Source organism: Aulostomus chinensis, chromosome 6, assembly GCF_037954235.1.
Source record: "Aulostomus chinensis isolate RoL2024-O1b breed Wild chromosome 6, RoL_Achi_v1.0, whole genome shotgun sequence".
In the NCBI taxonomy this organism is placed as follows: domain Eukaryota; kingdom Metazoa; phylum Chordata; class Actinopteri; order Syngnathiformes; family Aulostomidae; genus Aulostomus; species Aulostomus chinensis.
This window is the reverse complement of record NC_141325.1, coordinates 15217893-15237214: the sequence shown is the minus strand read 5'-3', so window position 1 is coordinate 15237214 and position 19322 is coordinate 15217893. Positions and strand designations below refer to the sequence as shown.

At 41.3% G+C, this 19322-nt stretch overlaps 2 protein-coding genes and 1 long non-coding RNA gene across 16 annotated transcripts; 1 reads left to right on the top strand and 2 right to left on the bottom strand.

The window, feature by feature from the left end:
- Positions 1-309: 309 nt before the first annotated feature.
- On the bottom strand, positions 310-7513 carry pmpca (peptidase, mitochondrial processing subunit alpha). The gene is made up of 13 exons (XM_086205397.1): positions 7219-7513; positions 6445-6647; positions 6252-6331; positions 5189-5271; positions 4998-5092; positions 4806-4906; positions 4431-4694; positions 3688-3780; positions 3471-3589; positions 3271-3361; positions 2370-2432; positions 2123-2267; positions 310-2013 (listed from the first exon to the last, which is right to left on the bottom strand). The coding sequence occupies exons 1-13, from the start codon at positions 7263-7265 to the stop codon at positions 1844-1846; spliced, it is 1554 nt and encodes a 517-aa protein (XP_086061523.1). The 5' UTR covers positions 7266-7513; the 3' UTR covers positions 310-1843.
- A 922-nt stretch (positions 7514-8435) lies between these two features.
- LOC147260261 (uncharacterized) lies at positions 8436-14231 on the bottom strand. Of its 2 annotated transcripts, XR_015116542.1 has the most exons (4): positions 13924-14231; positions 13141-13616; positions 11345-12562; positions 8436-10571 (listed from the first exon to the last, which is right to left on the bottom strand). It is a non-coding gene; the product is annotated as an uncharacterized LOC147260261 (long non-coding RNA). The 2 variants fall into 2 exon arrangements; XR_015116541.1 differs by having other exon boundaries at positions 11345-13616.
- LOC147260260 (transcription factor 7-like 1-B) lies at positions 13531-19209 on the top strand. 13 transcript variants are annotated; one of them, XM_086206756.1, is made up of 9 exons: positions 15341-15533; positions 15760-15953; positions 16087-16158; positions 16464-16605; positions 16807-16914; positions 17040-17202; positions 17932-18059; positions 18171-18230; positions 18917-19209. In XM_086206756.1, exons 6-9 carry the CDS (start codon positions 17186-17188, stop codon positions 19060-19062), a joined length of 351 nt encoding a protein of 116 aa, XP_086062882.1. In that variant the 5' UTR covers positions 15341-15533; positions 15760-15953; positions 16087-16158; positions 16464-16605; positions 16807-16914; positions 17040-17185; the 3' UTR covers positions 19063-19209. The 13 variants fall into 13 exon arrangements, with proteins under 13 accessions (XP_086062871.1, XP_086062876.1, XP_086062875.1 ...); XM_086206757.1 differs by lacking the exon at positions 18171-18230; XM_086206750.1 differs by lacking the exons at positions 17932-18059; positions 18171-18230; positions 18917-19209 and adding an exon at positions 13690-14092 and having other exon boundaries at positions 15345-15533; positions 17040-17193.
- Positions 19210-19322: the final 113 nt, after the last annotated feature.

The window sequence follows — 19322 nt, the reverse complement described above, 5'->3', positions numbered from 1 at the left end:
ACTCACACAGAAAGATCCCGTGCTGGAGCCGGGACTCAAACCCAGAACCTTCTTGCTGTGAGGCCACAGTGCTGACCACTGCACCACTGTGACGCCTCAATTTTAGAATTTGTTGTATGTAAAATGTTTAACATGTTGGTGAGTTTTGGAGCTGTTGCTAGAGAAATTCTTTTCCTGTTGATATAAATCCACCTGTTTTCACCTTTTCAGTTATTATGTGATGCCAATGGGTTACCGGCTGCTAATTCAACCGTCAAGTTACTAGTTTCCCCTTTACCAGAAAACTGAATAAGAACGTGTTCGGAAACGTCCAAAATATTCAATTTATTTTTCCCTTAAAGTGTGTGTTGCATTGCAAAATTACAAAGTACTGATATTGAAAGAGTTAGAGAGCATACATACCCCATCATACCGCTTGATGCAGAGCTCACATTTAAACATATAGATAATCCTGTCAGTAAACTGAGACAGAGGATCGATTCTTGTATAGGAACAAATCCACCTTTCCAATATTAAGTAGAGGAAGTGCTATTGAGGCCATTTTTCACTCTGGGATTATGGATATGTAATCTACAGGAATGCTTCTCCTTCGTAGTCCTTGAGTGGGATTTAGTTACATTTCTTTTTAGGCGGTGACATTTCTCTAGACTGCGATAAAATAAACCATTATACAGGCCGAGACACTCCAAAAACAAAAAATTTACTACGATTTTGTTTTAAACATAGTAGAAATAGACAAACCTATTCAGTCGTTGAGTTTTTATCTGTTCAAAGCTGAAGTGAAATCTCTAGCCCGAATAACTTTTCTCCATAAACTTCCATTTAAAAAAATATATAATAAAAGCTTAATATTGTAAAATATGGACGGTGGAAAAGTGATTCCTCATTACCTTCTGGCCAGTCCTGGTCCTGAAAACTTGGGATACTTGATTGTTTCCTGCTGCTGACAGTATGAAGGTGTTGAGACATGGAAGAACAAATAAGGTTCAGAATATTACTGCTGATTAATGAATTAAATAAGAAGAGTACATCACGGATGCCGAGTTTTTTTTCACGTTTACGCTAACTTACCATTAAAGTCATAAATTGAATGACAGAAGCCTTCAGCTGCAAGGGAATTCGTGTCCTTGCTGTCATGTTTTTATTTTCTATTAAATCTTTAACAGGAAGAACAAAGAACAGGTGCTTGACTGGACAGAGTGACCCACGCTCACCAGCGTAGAGAAGCCAAAAATCATGGTTGCAGATGGAGCAGCGTTCCACGAAGGGGAGCAGAGTGAAAATAAACAGCAATGGTTTGGCAGAAGACGTGTTACAGGGGAAAAATAGTCCAAAATCTTGAAAGGAAAAAAAACAAACAAACAGAAAAAACCGGAGGATGAAAAAACTGTTTCTACCTGCTTGTCTCACCCTGCTTTTCAGAAGCGAGTTCCAAATTGATGGGATGTTAGCAGCCCTCCTCCGGTCTCCTACCTTGAAGACTTTTCCAGTGAGTCATACAATTGTGTTTACTGAAATCCAAACTCAATTCTTTTCATTTTGCACCAGCAAACATTTGAAAATTGTCAATTCAATATATAAGAAGTACATATGGCTTCCTATCAGCAAATAAATACTGATACTTCATCTGTGTAGACATGTTACTTACTGTAGAGTAAAAGATAACTATCTTAAAAATGGCCACTCTCACAGACGATCATTTGAGAGCCCAGATATTAGTCCCCTCCCAGAGTGAGCTGTGCAGGTTTTTTTGTGTTGGGAGGCAACACTAGTGTGTTCTTCCAGTCCAGTTTATTTACAGCGATATTTGCCAGTCACTGGTCAGCAACATGGCGATAGGGGTCTATCGGGAGAGGCGAAACATGCGGGGCAGACGTCCATCCTTGCTGGACAGGGCAGCCTGGATGTGTTCATATGAGGGCAGCTCCGCCAGATCTCCCAGGGCTGCTACAGCTGGTTTGCTGCGCAGCATCTTGGTGGTCACTCTTTTAATGTCACTGGCTGTCACGTTGCCTGAAAATAAAAGGATGGCAAGAGCAAACTTTTTTTGTTTTGTTTTATTACATGGAAACACAGTGGGTTTTGGGGCAATTTTGATTGCATTTATTGGTTTAGTACTCACTAATTAATGCGCACAGTTCATGTGGCAGCTTTCTCTTTCCTGTGGAGAGAACCTGGCGACCTACATCCTCAAAAATGACTGGCCGTGACTCCAGGTTCATCATCAGCATGGACTTCAGCTGTGTCTTGGCTCTCTCCAGCTCCATCTACATGTACAAAAACAATATGACTGTTGCTCTGATCCTGGGTTGCTGACACTGATTAATTCAGCCATAGCTACAGTGGACTTTCTTAGAAGTGATCAATACCTCTCCGGCATTTCTTGCCATCTGAATGAACTCTCTGGTGATTATCTCCACCATTTCCCGCACCTGGAGATAAATACACAAGATGTAATAAATCACCTTTTCATACATGTCAGCCATCTGTGATTACAGAGCAAAATGACTGCCAATTACTGTCAACACCAGTTAGTTCTGGGTTTAGTTTCAGTAAGATATCAGATATGAGTTTAACTAAAAATAGGTTCTTTTCACTGCAGACATAATGTATCAAAGAAAGAAAAGCACAAGCGGAACTACCAACATTAATAATGGCTGTATGCATTTAGGTGGGGGTGCTGCTGTTGTTCTTGAATGGGTTCTTCTGATGTATTCCCGTGAATCAACAGATCATGGTGAGCTTTAAATTTCTGGTTTTCCAATGCAGCTTTTTGCCATTGACAAGCCCGTACACCACCTCACGAGTCAAGGGAGCTGATTCTAACTCGTCTCACCCTTCTGTGATCAGCTCTGTCCAGAAACTAAGTCCTGGTGGTTTATATGGCAGAACTTTCTAATGCTGACACGGATATAAATACATGTTAGTACTGCTTAGTAAAAGTAAAAAAAATTAGGACTGCTAATGTGTTGCTCTGATGAGCTAACATAATAGGGTCTTTGCCTGAAGGACCCTAAATATTAAGTTCTGAATGAATGTCACATTAGCAGATGGCTACGCTAGTTAGCTAACATTAGCCAGTAGCCATATAGCCACTATCCATGTCATATGAAATTAGAGCACACATGGGCAAATACTTGATTGCCAAAAAAGAATATGAAAGAATACGGTAGTCACCCGCATGTCAAAAAAAGAAAAAAACCCAACAAATTCAGGCAGGTGGTGATCAGATGATATCAGAACAATGGTCCTTGATAAGCCTGAAGCTACCTGTCTGGGGTCTGCACTGGCATGGATACACATGAGACCACTGTCCTCGTAGCTGTGGTGGTAGGAAGTAGCGTTGTACATCCAATGATGCCTACAACAAGACGCAGAGAGCTATAAACACGTGTTACGGTATTATTCAACCTGTGTCATAAATAACATGTCATCTGAAACAGTGCTGTTAAACTGTGGGGGCTGTTTACCGGTTGAGTACGTTCAGGTAGAGCCGGGTGAACATGCCTTTCCCAGGTCCTCCAGCAGAGAAGGAGCCCCCTCCGCCCATCATCATGTTCAGCACAGCAAATGAAATAAAGTCATCTTCCTGGAAAGGAAAAACAAAAAAAAGTTTAGATCTTGTTGCCTAACATGTCGGACATCTAACTGGAGACTCAAATGTGGTAGAAGTAGAAGAACACCCACCAGGAAGGAGCAGCTCTCCAGGCCGATCATAATGTGGGTGAGCTCTGGGATGGGGGTGGGGCCTAGGCTCACGTCTGACATGTCCTTCTCCATCTGCCGCAAGTCAAGCAAGATTGTTACGACTTATTTATCAAAGGAACTCCCTGCTACAGATCTGACTGACTACTCTTACTTGGTGTTTTAATACAATTATTTATGGGTGTGACATATTTAGGGGCACATGTATGCACATAGGATAATTAAATGGGCCGAACTTGCAGTTCAGTTCACTTGGTACAGACTTTGTTTTTCATGATGAAGGGGATTGTGGTTATTGATACTTAATTCTTTTCCAAATCTACCTTCTTAAGATTTTGAAAATCAGAGAAGTAATTCCCCTTTTATCTCCTGTATATTGACACACATCTTTACCTATCAATTTCAATACGTTTTCCACGATATTGCCAGGCTTTCAAGGTAAATTTTCATAGCCAAACGTTCCTTGAAATATCTGTGCAAATAAAGAAAAAATAGAAATCCAAGTCCAAATTCACCGGCACGTTTCATAAAAATGAAAGACAACCTTAGTAGTTTGATACAACATAGGTGTTTATAAACCAAGAGGTTTTTCCTCTGTCTATCTTAACTATGCTGTAAACGTACACGTATATGTAATACCAAAACAAGTTTTCTAGTTTGTCCGTTCTTTTTATGTGGAACTTAAATGGAAGGTTCAAATGTAAATGGTAAAGCCATTAAGTCACCTTCACAATGCCACCAGTGTACTGTGCCACAGACAGGTCCACGTTGGCTGCTTTGCTCTCTCCCCACACCGGTTTCACATCCAGCAGGTACTTCCTTGCACATTCAACCAGCTGCTCATGCTCGATGCCCACTCCCGCCAGCACCATCCGCTCCGGACAGTAGTAGCTGCTCATGTAACTGTGCAGCACTTTCTTGTCAATCTTCTCGACATTGTCTACAGGACAAAAACGAGGCAGTCCAACCGTGTTGCCTCGATATGCAGCCTGGAAACAAAGTAAAAATATGTTTGAAGAGAAACTGTCTGGACTAATAAAGGCCATGAATTAGCTGATTTCACTTTACGGTCAGTAAGTGTCAACGGTGATGTGACTCACAGCGTGAATCATCTCTGTTAGTAATGGTTCAGGGTCTGGCCTCATGTTCAGGTCCTCCAATTCAAAACGAACCGCCATCCTCGTCATCTCAATCTCTTCATCTGCACGGAAGCCCACAGAGTTCATTACAGAGAGGTTGAAAGTCCCTTTGGATTAAGACTGAGGTGAAATTTTAAGTAACAACAGACTCACCCAGCAGGCGAGGCTGGAGGACAGCATCTGAAAGCAGGCTGACCACTGTGTCCAGACCCCTCACCTCAGCAGAGACTGCATACGTGGTAGTATCTCTGCACGGGACAGTTGTGTTACATTGCTCAGACCACGTGTAGGACTTCTGTTACATTCCAACGATATTAAAGACAGGTGTGGGAGTTGCACACTACCTTGATGTTTGGCAGTCACATATCCCTCCGTGTTTTTCCAATGTGAGAAGAATTTCATCTTTACTCCCAAACTGAGCTGTGGACTAAAAGGAAAAGATGGTTAACAGCTCACCAGGTGACTTTCCTTTGTATCTTCTCAGTTTAAAAAGGCTCAGCTACAATATCATTTCTAATTCCATTCACAAAAATTGCACTGAATTCCTATCTGTGCAGCAGATGCAATGAGCAGGACACCCGTTCAACAAAGAAGTTACAAAAAAGAGTGGACATAGACTGTGACCTCAGAGTATCAATACACTGAATTTCTCCGGTCTCTTTTTTTTCTTCTCTCTGCAATCTGTCCTCATAGATAAGTCATACTGTTGATTGATAAAGCCTCTTGTTTTCCACATTTACTCTTCTTTGACAAAGGTAAAACACCTTTCGAGCGAAGTTGCGAACTTGGGGGACTTTTATTTGCTATTTGCTTCAAAATGCATTGATGGAAACTCAACCAGTGGCTATGTTTACATTGACAGCAGTATTCTAATGCTAACCCCATTTTCTAATGACCTCAACCTTTAGGCAATCACTATTAAGACATCAGTGAGTGTTTTCGGGTCGAATTATTGAAGTGAGCCGTAAACATGTTAGCACCTTCATCACTTCAAGTACTACCAGAGGTTACGCAGCACTTATGGTGCTTTATGACACAAGGTCCACCTCCAAGCAAGTATTACAAACTCTGGTCCAAGTGCAGGTTTTTCATTATTAGCAAGAAAACAATACTGTAATACATGTGAGAAATGGTTTCAGGTCAAACTCTGGTGGGAAGTACAACATGGGGATGTAATGTGGGTCTGCATCTTCAATCACTCGTCAAGAGTTTGCTCTGCATGTAAACAGGATTGTAAATAAAATTTTCTGTTAGAAACTCATATGTTCACATCTTATTCAAAACACTGTCATATTAAGAGTAGTTTAATATTTACCGGGCACATGAATGTAGGCACAGACGGAACAAATAGACTGAAGTTAATATGTCAGTCTATATTGGTTCGGTGAGATTTCAACAAATACTTACTGAAAATGCAAGTTTCTCTAAGTAGTGGGCTATTCCACTTGGGTACTTCGCTTCATGTCTGGATCCAGAGCTTACTAAAACTAAAAAAAAAAAAAGCACCACCAACAACAACAAAAAAACAGAAAAAAACATATTTTAACAAAGTCACTGAGTAATAGATAATTAGGGTTTCCACATGTCAGATTCCACTTACTTCCAACTGTGCAGAACTGACCAAACTTGTTTTGGGAAGCGACTCTGAGACCATTATCTAACGTAGTAATGTGGGTTTCATATTTTTCGTGACCATCCACTGATGCAAAAACTGGCTTGGGGATGCCAGGCAGTGGCGAAGAGAGAGAGATGTTTGGGTATCCACCACCACTGCTGTATTTTCGGTAGGCTGCTATTCCAAACCTTGGAGAGGGAAAGAAGAGCAAATAACAACAATATAAGACAACACGTGCGCTATTAACCAGGGAGAATATCTCAACACGATATGCAGTCTCACATCACGATATCACTCAGTTTACTACCCAGCCCTACACATGATGATAAATGGAAGTTTGACAGCACTTTGATAATTCTCTACGTTATTCTATCAACAAGGCCATTTTAGTTATTTCCATTTACAATTGAGCACATAATTATTGATATGATAAATATTACTTAATTATTTAATACAAGGAACAGCACAAAAAGTGTCAGGTTATTTCTCTCTACTGCCTATCTCAAAATAAACTCACAAGCAAAAGCAGGTTTAGACGTTAACTCATAACATTATTTATTCTGATAACTGCAGAGCTGCGACTTTGACAGCTAGCGGTTAGCATCATGCTATCTGGGCAAGCTAATGTTAAGTAACTGGGAAAGTTACGACGCTGCGAAAGTCAGAGGGCAACATGACGGGAAAGACTCTGAATGTGCTGATATATGAGACTCTCTGTGTAGCAGAAAATACAGAACATATGATTAAATCGTTTGCTACCTTTGGACACGACTCCAGGTTCTACACCTCGACATGTGAGTCGCCATCTCTCCGCTTCAATGTGATCGGGTATCAACCCGGAAGACGTTGACTGAAGCACTTCCTATATTACGTCACGCCGACGGGAATTAAAATTGTTTAGAAGGGACATAGAGGACTTTCAGGATGTCGTGTGTCCTGAAAAATTGCTGTTGACAGGCAAACCGCTTGGATAATTCCATTACATTTTAAATGTAACAATACACACCGGGAACTGAGTATCACTGCTGTCAGTCGGAAGGTGACTGCATCTGGACGCCTCTGAAGTAGAGGAGAGAAGCAGCTGTGGCGACCAATGGAATTCGTTCGAGGCGGGACTTAACGCGAACATTGTCAGAGGCCATCCGAGGTCAAAAGGTCCCGAGGTTACAAAAATGGTATTCATGTGGTTATGTATTTATTTATTTGATAGGAATATGGTAAATAATTACCATCCGTATTAAATAAAAAAGTAAAAACATAAACCTGACATTGATAACAACAGTGATAATGATGTTTTAACAAAGAATTTAACATAACACCTTTCTGGGAAACAAATTCCACATTCTTGCTGTGAGGCGACAGCGCTAACCACCGCACCACCGTGCCGCCAATAATAATAATAATAATAATGATAACGATAATAATAATAATAATAATAACAACAAGAAAATAACACAAGAAATACAAAAAGGCAAAAGGAAAAAATAAAATTTAAACCACAATAATTAAAAATACAATGTTACGACAACAATTCACTTTGGAAAAATACGTAATTAACAAAAATTGGTTGGTTTCTTGGCGTCAGAATATAACAATACATTAAATCTGATAAAAAAAATATTTTTCATCATATTCTATCCAATAAACTTTGCATTTAGAGACAGAGCATTTACACTAGGGCCAACAGATGGAAATATGCCTTCGGCTACGAGCTGTCTTGTTTACATTACTGTTGTAATGTTCATTAACTGGTGCTCCAATCTATAATAAATTAATCTCTCAGTCTCTCTCTCTCTATCCCAGATTATTTATTTGCTAATCTGGATGACCTTAAATTTCTGTTGATTATCTCTGTAGAATACAATGAAGAAATCTCAGTCAGTCCATCTGTTCAGATCTACTTATCTCCTCACCAGGAGGCCAAATCCACACAGCCACCGACGATTGCCATGGAGAGACAGGGACATGGCCTGTAATCAACATTATTGATTTATATAGTTTATATATATAAATACACAAAACAAGCTGTAGCTGCCAATCTTCTTTTTCTACGTTGAGAAAAGACAGCGTAACTCTGCCACTGCAACCCACATTGAGGTCGAACATGTTTTCACACTTTTTTCACAGCAGTTAGAAATCTATTTTGTTGACAAATAACAACAACAATCTAGCAGAAACAATTTTGGCCAAACCACAATGGAACATGGATGTGTCAGAAGCTATCAGGTTGATGTCACATCTAATTACAGACAAAAAGGTGTGTGTGTGTCCATGTGTGTGTGTGTGTGTGTGTTATATATGCTGTGGGTCTGCGATCTGCAAAGTCAGAAGAAGGTCAAATTTCCTCAACTCTGCATTTAGTCATGGCACACTCATCCCCAGGTATGGACTGGTGCCTATAATGCAAGAAAAATTGAAATCCATTTGCCTTCCAAAGCAGATGCTTTGCTTATGTCCCTCACACTAAAAAAATCTTGATACATATGGATTAACCTGTAAATAACAATCATGCAATTCGTTTTTGAAAACTGGTTTTAATACAATATAAATTCTCAATTTATAGTCAAGCGGAAAGTCCAAGAGTCATGAGGGGAATTTTACTGGGCTGAGAAATGAAGTCCAAGTAGGTTCATTCTCTGATGAAATCAGCCTTATTTGGAGCCAGTGGAGTTTCCCCCTGCTGGCCATTAGGAAGAATGCAGCCTTTAGAACCACATAAGAAATTGTCTTCATGCATTTTATTTGATTGTGGGGTCAAAAATGGGGACCCCAAGGTGAGTCAGAAAGTGTAAGGTTTAGATTTGCTCCTGAAAATCCTGGTCTCGTTGAAGACTGAGTCAATGAGGCTGCTGCAGGTTTCTCCTGACAGTGGGAGGCTGTGTGAGCAAATGTGGGAGGCTCAGTTTAGACACTTAGATAGTCGGAGAGAAGAGAGGTTTTCCTTCATGAAACCAAAAAAACAACAAAAAACATATGTTTAGAGTGACATTTGTGGCCCTGAGGATGAATTAGTCTCAAGTTTTTCAGAGGAATCTCAGGCCCCAACCCTCTCTCGCTGTGATGTCATCAGTTGCAGCCTCTCACTCTTTGAATTCTTAGAACACAAACATGGATTTTACTTGATGGCAGTGATACAAAATTCCAGGTTTGATCTAAAAATTCTGTCATTGATGTAAAACTTGTGTCGTGTGTAATTCCTGAAAATGCATTTATGAGAGAGGAGCCAGCAGCTGATCATTTCAGGATTCTCAGTGTGTTCACCTGGTGTTAAGAAAGCCTAAACCTTTTCAACAATGAACAACGTCTGGGCAGTTCTGAGCTGGCCTGTCAGAGCAATATATGCAGTCCTTTGCTTCATGTTGACTGTTGTCTTTGGCCAGTCAGCCGACCCCCCGGTCCGCCCTCCCCGTCGCTGCACTGAGGACCAGGTGCCGTACATAAGAAGACCTCCAAATTCATTTATGCTCTTTGCAATGGAGCAGAGGCCAGCAGTGATGGCACTGGTAAAAAATAGAAACAGTGCCAAGGCAAATGTGAAGCTGGGAAGGATGGTAAGTGTGTGTATTCAATCAGTGTTACACAAATGTCTTTGTAGTTTAGTAAAGCACCAATTTGTAAAAGTGCACTAATGACACAGATACACTCATCAGTGTAGATTTGTGTGTGTTTCTGGTCATATGCTAAAATAGGCTCATAGCTGTGCATGTGCACAACCAGCCTGTGGGAGTGTGTGTGTTTACTGACAGTGTGTTGTCATGTGTCCACAGTGGAGGTCTCTGTCAGACGACCAGAAGGCCAAATATGTCCAGCTGGCTGAGGAGGGGCGTCGACGCCATGCTGAACTCTACCCCAACTGGTCCACCAGCATCAACTATGTTAGTTGATATTCTCACTTCCAGTACACACACATCGATAGATGATCAGCTGATACCAGAAGGGAACTCTAACGTGTCTGTTTTTGTGTAGGGAAGAAGGCTATACATCAAGTATAGACAAAGGCGTCCCTGCTGAGTCTGCTGAAGACTGGAGCAGGAGCCTTGACACCCTCTACCTACCCCCCAGCACTGCTGCCGGAGCCGGGACCACCGGACCAGACCACCGGACCAGATCACCTCAAAAAAATAAATCAATGACAAAAATAAAACAATGAATATGAAATCAATCAAAGTTGTTTGAATTTTTCTGTCAACAACAGCATTAAAGCCCCAACCCCTGAACTGTAAATGTGGCCTAACTTCTGATCTGATGTCAGATGTCAACACTCTCCTCTCCTTTCTTCTCCAATGTGTTGGGAATCCTGATGTGAGGATATTTTACTTTTGAAGGAAGTCGTTAAATGAAGAAGATGAATTGAAGTGTTAGGTAATGTCTTTTTTTGCAGACCTAAAATTTTCATGAGGGCAAATAAATTAATTTGTGTGCAGAACTGAAATCCATCAAAAAAAAGAAATACATTATTATTCCAAAAAATTCAATGATGCAAGAATTAAGGAGGATTTTTATATTTTGCCAGCAGAGGGTAATAAAGTACTTCCAGTGCAATGATGCCTACATGTGACTGGGTTATGTTTTAAATCAACCAAAAAAGAAAGCAAAAACAAAAAAAACCCATGTATTTAAACATTTAATCAAACTAAATAGGATCAATGTTACGTTCATGTGCACCGATGCGCGCTGCAATGTGCGCATGGACGTGGGCGCGCTTTACGAAACAAACATGGCAGAAGCGGAGAAGATAAACTCGCTGTGGGGCCACAAGTCCAGACTGTTGCACCATTAGGGATTTTACAAAAAATAAGGAGAAGTTTTCAAGGTACGAGCAATTAGTAAAATGTGTCGTGCTGCTCTACGGTACACAGGGAGCACAACGGACCTCTTGACTCACATGAAGCACGGCAGGTGGGACCGTGGAGGCTCCCAAGAAACTCGTTACCCCTCTGCCGCGGGGTCTGATACTTCGGTGTCCAAGAACGGTGAGCGCTGCATAGAAAGTTTTTCATGCTCCGACTGGGTAACAAAGGCAGGAAATGATGCCGTAGCCTTCTTTATTTGTAATGATATCCATCCTTTCAGAGTTCCTGAGAACGAAGGCTGTACACACCGTCTAAATGTCTTGAACGCACGGTAACAAATAGGGACTTCTCCCTAAGGAAGTCCCTGCCTGTATGGCTCTGTGTCACGGAGCAAGTGAGAAGGTCTGTTCGTCAGTGGTCTTAATTTTATATGATTGATAAATATTGAGTCTCGTTGCAGCCTCTCACTGCTTTAGAGTTAGTCTTTGTTTGTTTGTTTTTTTATCACACAATTATGGATTTAGTGGAAAAAAAATTTCCAGAGATAAAAATTTGTTTTTAGTAGCATCTTAGTTTTTAAATGCAATGTGTCTACCCTCGATGAATGTTATTAGGAAAAAGTCTCATTTTTGAACAAGAATGATTTTAGTATTCTGCTCATGTCACTGGTTCTGCGTAGAACACTCTTGCCTCACAGATTCACCCAGTTGTAATATGGGCTCTCATCATGTTCTCCTGTACGTCCATAGAACCGATACTGAGGACCGGGAGATGCCCTACATCAGGAGACCTCCAAATTCATTCATGGTCTTAGCAATGGAGCAGAAGCCAGCATTGATGGCACAGTTAAAAAATAAGAACAGTGCCAAAGCAAATGTTAAACTTGAAAGGATGGTACTCTAATGAGTCTCTTTTGTGTAGGGAAGAAGGCTGTACCTGAAGTACAAAAAAAGCATGTCTGCTGAGTCTTTCTGGCCAGCTGGGAAGAATGGAAGAGTGGCCCTGACACCCCGCACTAACCCCCGCACTGCTGCCCGAGCTAGGACTACTGTCTCCGTCCACTTGTTACATTATCTTTGTGCCTATTTGTTTTGACTGTGTAAACCTCCAGATACTTAATAACTTCTAAAAATGTTTGGATTTTTGTGTCAATAGTATTAAACGGTGGATTTGTGTGTACAAAGATGGTTAATAATTTGCATTATTCTCACAGCATCAGGTTGTTAGCGAACACCCCATCCTCCACAAGCTGGGCGGTCCTGACAAGGGCTGTTGTTAGCACTGACTGTCCAGGGAACAGAAGCTGGAAGCTGAAATAGCATGCCATCAGTCTCCACTGGTCGGGAGTATGGCCTGACTAATTTTGATTTGAATGTCTCTGGAGTGGTTAAATATGAATAGCGAAGAGCTAACCTCCTGCGAGGAAGGGAACCTAAGCAAAAGAACAATCCTCGGCGTACACTGGCAACCATTATCTCAATAAAAATGACCACCATTGAAACATTGATTCAATTCAATCACTGCTATTGCCCACTTACGTAAATAAAAATAGCTTAACATAATAGACTCAAAATACTCCCTCTGTCTTACTGCTAGCTATATCAGTGCTATCCCTGTAGTAAGTGGATTGGGGTGAGTTGCTAACGTTCCCCTGTCGTCAGGCCAAGAGTGATAGCTAACGTTAGCTAATAACCTTTCATAACAAACATGTTAGCTATGGGGCTAGCACTGTTATGTTAGCTAGCTGAGGTAGAATTTCTTGTAAATAAAAATAAAAAGGCTAACATCCGATCCATGAGACAAGACTGGCTGGGTGGCTGACACTTGGGAGAGTTCTGGGTTTTATTCATTCGGCTCGTTTCATAAAACACATTCCAGGCCTGCTCACTCAAGTAGTGATTTAGCTGCTACCAGTCACAGTAGATGCATCGCTTGTTGCTCAACCATAGCTTGGATGTGGCTTAATGAAGCTCGGGACTTTCTGTTTATTCTTTTTTTTCCAATCAGATTTTATGTCCGATTGCAGATTGATAGGAATGAGGATTTTTATTAAAAATGCAGTAAGCAGTACATAATCGCCAGGTCTAACGTCACACCATCAGTTCAGTTAAACATTAATAAACAAAACTCAACCATCATCTGGCTTGCAAATAACACGCTTCCTTTTATTTCTGACCAAAGCATGTGTGCTTAACATAGAACGTACCATTCAATTCCTGTTTTCTGATTTCAAGAATATGTCCAGTAAGTAGGTTGGGTGTGTTTATCTGGGCCTCTATTCTCAACAGGTCTCAGAGCAGTCAGGACTTATTTGATCAGCCTCTCCACACCGACAGAGAATGGTAGTCCGAGTCAACTGATCATCTAGTAGGGTAGATTAAAAAAGAAACAAATGCACATGTCAAAGACCAATCACAAGAATAAAGGCCATTCTTGATTTCTTTATTCAGCACAAGGCTTGAGGATGTTATAAATTTGGTAAAATGTATATATAGGTCTGAAAAAACTCCAACCTTTTACTGTATTTTTAAAGTATATAATTGTGTTTTAAATGATGAATAAATGTATAATTAAGTGTGTATGATGTGACTGACTTTGAGGGAAATTGAGTAAATAAATCACCGGGACAGAAAGTCACTATATAACAGGAACCATGAATCTGCGGCAACACCTTCAACTCCTTGACGATAGAAATCTTGTCGCGTAGCAGATTGGATGAGGAAACTCATCAGATGCTGCTGTTGTAGCTCTGTGACTGCGTGTGACCTTCACCTCACACAACACAATCTCATAATCGTCATCTTCCGACCCTCCTCCAAACACGAACACGTTGAAAACTTGTAAGGCCTCCCTCCCTGGCCCATACTGCCGTGCTAACTTGCGCGTTCCCACTGTTTTGCTCGGGAGCCTCTTCGGTACCTCTGACACTTCTAAAGCCACTCTGACCACTGCTCTGGGGGGGGGGGGGGGGGGGGGGGTGAGAGAGTCAGAACGTCTCCATGTTATTCACGTCTGTGTTTCAGAACATTATGATCTCCTGAAACCATCTTGAACACAGCCTGGATCTCCACGTTGTTTCTAGGTGTTAAAACAGCGCACAGAGTATTTTGAATATCACTGCTCAGATTGAAAGTCACCAGACGGGAGGTGGCTATCCGTCAACCTCAAAAGTAGAAAAGAGAAGCAGCTGTGGTGGGCGGTGAAATTCGTTCTTGGTGGGATTTATGCAAGTATTACCGCTGTCATTCTAGGGGGGGATCTCACCATTCCAACATTTAACACCACATTATTATATTGATAGGAACAGAGTATATAAGTGATTATCAGTGTAAAGCTAAAGATGTAAAAAATGATGTTCTCCTTGAGACGGGAACTCAGACAAGCAGTTGAGGCTGGCGGGTGATGTTGAACTGAACAAATTTACTTTGTAAAAATACATACTTAACATAGGTCAGAACTCAAGAATACTTGAAAATGTGATAAAAAACACGGTTATTGTATACCATCTCAGGTGATGGGTTTTCCACTGTCAATGACCCTAAATGTAATCATGCTTATTATGTGAGACAATCACAATCAAATTGTCTTATAGATTCTTTTGGTTTTGTCCCTCTTAGTTAAAATTATAACCGCCTATGGGTTAACCTATGTTTTTAATATAAAAAATTAATTATTTAAAAAAAAATTGTTTTAAAAACATTATTGAAAACTGCTTCCACCTTAAAAGGTTGGTCATTTAACACAGGAGTCGATGAGGCTGCTGGAGATTCCAGTTAAACTTGTATGTCAGAGGATTTTTGTTAAATTTTGACCCAAAAAAAATCCATCGAAATTCGCGTCCTTGAGGATAATGAGAGTCATTTCAGTGCCTTCCTCCACTCTCGCTGGGACGTGATCCACTGTAGCCTCTCTCCACTGTAGAGTTAACCGGGTTGTGAGCTCAAAATTCAGGCAGTAATCTAAAAATTCAGGCTGTAATCTAAAAATTCGGGCTGTAATCTAACAATTCTGCTTGCGGTCTAAAATATCTGGTTGTCTTTTTAAAACTGTATCTGTCATGTGTTAATTGCTAATAATATTTACGCAAGACAGGAGCCGGTTGGTGGATCGTGTTAGACTCCCCAGCGAGGCGTCTTGTGTCTTGGATCCTGACAACTGGTCTTCTCAGCGTTTGCGCCTCGTGGTTCAAACACCGACTTCTCAGTTTGAGGCTGTGTTCTGAAAACTCACACAACTTTTCAGTCCACAGTTTTGAGCACCGACAGCATTGAACAAAAGGAGGTACAGTAAATACTAAAGAAACTTTATTATACACATTGTGTGGTTAAATTAACATATTGTGATTTCTTTCATATATTAGGAACATTTGGCTGTTGTACGTAACATCCTGTTGAATAGTTACATACCAACGCACCTGAGAGATGTATAACAGTTGATGTATTAGCAGTTTTGTATCCTGTAATTTCTAATGAACCTCTTTGTCAATGTGTGTCCCGATAACATTCAGGTAGTCTTCTGGAAAATGGAGAGGTACTGGGCAGTTTTGGACAGGTCTGTACGGCACATGACGTGGGAAGAAGCCTGTCCTGCTCTGGAGGCAATGCTGAAGAGCATGTTTGGTTGGTCAGTCAGTCCTCCAGTCTCTCCTCCACCTTTTGACCCTGCTTTCCAGGGTTTCAACACCCGCCCACAGCAAACAGAGTACGTGTGCCTAGAAAACTTTTTTCACAAGCCAAAGCTAATCATTGTCGAACCATCCAACGTCCCGTGTCCGTCTTCACGCGCTCTCTTCTCTGTACCTCATGAGGGCTTTTGTGTGTCTTTATCTGTGTAGGAATGAATACAGCGCGCATGAAGGTGTAGCAGCACGCACCTCTGCTGCTCTCCCTCCAGAAACCTCAACAAAGTAAGTTTTCTCAGATTTGACAACAAAAAAAAAATTCACTTGTGACAGATTCATGATGAGTAATGGTGGTCACCGACTGACAAAACTAAATTAATTCAAAATGTAGCCACATTCAGCCTGTATTTAGTGGCACCGTAGATTTCAAGTGTTACGTGTCTCCTCTGGATGAATACTATTAGGAAAAATCGAATGTCCAAACAAGGATGATTGTACTGAGCTCTTGCTGAGTTCTGCTCATATTACTGGTTCACTGTTGAACACCCGTGCCTAACATGGGCTTCTACCATTTTCTTCCTTTTGAAAAGACCACATCCTAAGGACAAGCAACCTTACATCAAGAAACCATTAAACGCTTATATGATCTTTGTGAAGGAGCAGAGGTCTGGATTGATGGCCAAGTTGAAGACCAAAGATAATGTTCGTATTAATTTGGTGCTGGGAGAGCTGGTAAGTGTGTGCACTCAGTGCTGTAGATACCTCACAGTTTGGTAAAACACAGATTTGTGAATGCGATTGATGAAACAAACACACTTATCGCTGGAGAATTGTATGTTTTTTGGATTTTTAAAATTTGTTTATTTTCACAGCTTCGCCTGTAGTTGTGTGTGTGTGTGTGTTTTTACTCAGTGTGTCATCATATGTCCACAGTGGAGGTCTCTGTCTGAGAGCAAAAAGACCAAGTATATCCAGCAGGCCAAAGCTGAGCGTCAACGCCACACCGAGCAGCACCCCGACTGGTCCGCCAGTATCAATTATGTTCGTCAGATATTCTCACTTCCAACACACACGTGACAGACGTGATGGACTCCATCAAGACACTCCAGTCCTACCTTTATCAGCTGATACAAGACGGGAACTCTAATGTGTTTGTGTTTGTGCAGGGGAGAAGGTTCTACGCCAAGCACAAGTAACGGTGTCCCCACCGATTGTTTTTGGATGAAACTGATGGAGCTTGAGCCCCTTTACCCCCCCCCCCCCCCCTTGTCTGAACCTGGACCCCCCTCTGTCCACTGGTTATTTCATCTGTATGGCAACAGCTGTGTGGTATGTTTTAAATATTCTAAACTGATTAAACCTGTACTTTAAGTGTTTTAGCTTGAAATGTGCATCAATCCACAAACAACAAATGATGTGGCAGGAGTTTGACAGAAATGTCGGTCAAATGAGCGGTAATGAACACACCCACCAGAGAAACAGTCTAATCAGCTGATCTGAAACACTCCTGAGCCTGACTGAAGCTGCAGGTTGCCATGGTGATGCACTGATTATACTCAGAGCAATTTCCATGTCAGAGACTGAACAGGGCAAGCACCAATCAGACAATGGCTAACTCATAAAAGACAGCTATCAGTTACATCAGTGAATGTTTGGAGGGGCGAGACTCTCCTGAAACTGGATCATGATCAGACACTGTCACATGGTTGGAGGAAGATATTTGTCAAAGAATGATGCGTTCCATCTGTGCCGCTCGATCTACTCTGTGTGTTTTGGGCTCCACGATCCAAAGCAGAACAATTGATTCTGGCTAAGAGCATTTAGCTGTCCATCACTGCATCGACACCGACCCAGAAAGGCCATCGGTGAAATAACAAAACCGCTTTCTCTTGAATTTGGAACATTCTGTCTAACAGGCCAGTTTGTGACAGGAGCTTTTATCGGCTGGGTGGATGGCATCTTCTCAACATCTACTGCAGCACTCAGCCATTAAACAATGCTCTTCTTCTTGCAAGTCCCCACAATGTGTTTGTTGATATCTCTGCTTTTCCACTGCAGCTCTGCCTACGAGCTCCAGGACACCATCCACACTCTGAAAGAGGAAAACCTGCACCTGCAGCACCGGCTGGAGAACCTCACTCGGGCTCTCAGGGATTTGAAACATCTACTGACCGAGTACTCAAAAGGTGCGTTTAATAAACATATGGGTGAATATGCTTACTCTTTCATCTATCCGATACATTGGATTTTTGGGTTAAAAATGGGGAACATAGGAAAACTTTCATCATTTCACGCAGCCTCTGAAGGAGAACATGATACTGAATACCTGCACGCCTGGGAGGAGTGGTCCCAACATGGTAAGATTCAATACGATGAAACCTTCAAGCGTTCATAATTTCAGAACCGCCTGTACGCGTGCACTTGCTTAATATACTTTCATCATACATTTACATTTACATTTCATACATTTTTACTTTTTACTCCCCGAAAACAAAAGGTACAATTCATTGTATTATGGACCCCACAAATAGCCATAAAAAAGAGAGATAAAGATTCGTGGCCATAGGTGGTCGTACGTTTTTGTTTTTGTTGTCACAATATATGACTTGTTCTGTCAGTTCAGTTATTTTGAGGCCACAGTATACAGTTAACCTTGCTCAAACCACTTGATTCCATGGGGCCACAAGGTAAGAGAACTTGTTCCCACGCTTTAATTCATGTGTATATTGTGGCTTTAGTGTTCCTAAATTGATGGGGCAATTTCTGCACTGTGGCCTCAAAAAGCAACTTGTAGTCAGACATCAATTAAATTGAGGGATTTGTGGAATCAAAAGGTTTTTTTTTCTTTCTATGGCCACTTAAGAGTTCCATATTGTCGTGCAAAGTTTGAGTCAAATTTAATGAAGAACATAAGAAAGTAGTTCCTCTATTTTAAATGTGCGACAATGAAAGTCCACTCACCACTACAATCAAATGAAGGCTCTCAAAGATAACGCTCGAGTGGAACGTCTTCTCACTTCCTGTCCTGCTGCATGTATTACAGGCATCAGTGCTGAAACTCACCAGCTGTTGGAGCAAGCCATCTGCTTGACGGAGGTCCACAGCGCAGCCCGGTCGCTCCTCACCGTCACCCCCGGCGTCCCTCTCCTCCTCCTGCTCTCTCCTCTTGTCTCCATGATGCTCACATAGCCGTTATAACTCAATGCGAATGAACCAAAGTGAATGAATAGTAGCTGTTCGAGACGCTGTGCTGTATTTCCTCTGTTCCTGTGAACTGTAGATGGTTTTTGATCGCCACGATTGTCAAGTGTTTTAATAAAAACAACCGTGACATCTACCAACCGTCTGCTGTCAGTAATTTGGCATTGTGATATGTGACTTCACTCACTCGAAACACTGACAAGTCAAGAACCTTTTAGCTGCACCTCAAAAATAGTTTTAAAATCGAG

What these genes read in the sequence shown, in the direction of transcription:
- pmpca (XM_086205397.1), bottom strand. Translation starts at nt 7,265, where the DNA reads ATGGCGACTCACATGTCGAGGTGTAGAACCTGGAGTCGTGTCCAAAG. An exon ending in TGTGACTGCCAAACATCAAG is followed by an intron (nt 5,093 to 5,188) that starts GTAGTGTGCAAC and finishes TGTCCCGTGCAG; the next exon opens with AGATACTACCACGTATGCAG. An exon ending in TGGAGAGCTGCTCCTTCCTG is followed by an intron (nt 3,590 to 3,687) that starts GTGGGTGTTCTT and finishes TTTCCTTTCCAG; the next exon opens with GAAGATGACTTTATTTCATT.
- LOC147260260 (XM_086206745.1), top strand. An exon ending in CCTCCAGAAACCTCAACAAA is followed by an intron (nt 16,159 to 16,463) that starts GTAAGTTTTCTC and finishes CCTTTTGAAAAG; the next exon opens with ACCACATCCTAAGGACAAGC. An exon ending in ATTTGGTGCTGGGAGAGCTG is followed by an intron (nt 16,606 to 16,806) that starts GTAAGTGTGTGC and finishes ATATGTCCACAG; the next exon opens with TGGAGGTCTCTGTCTGAGAG.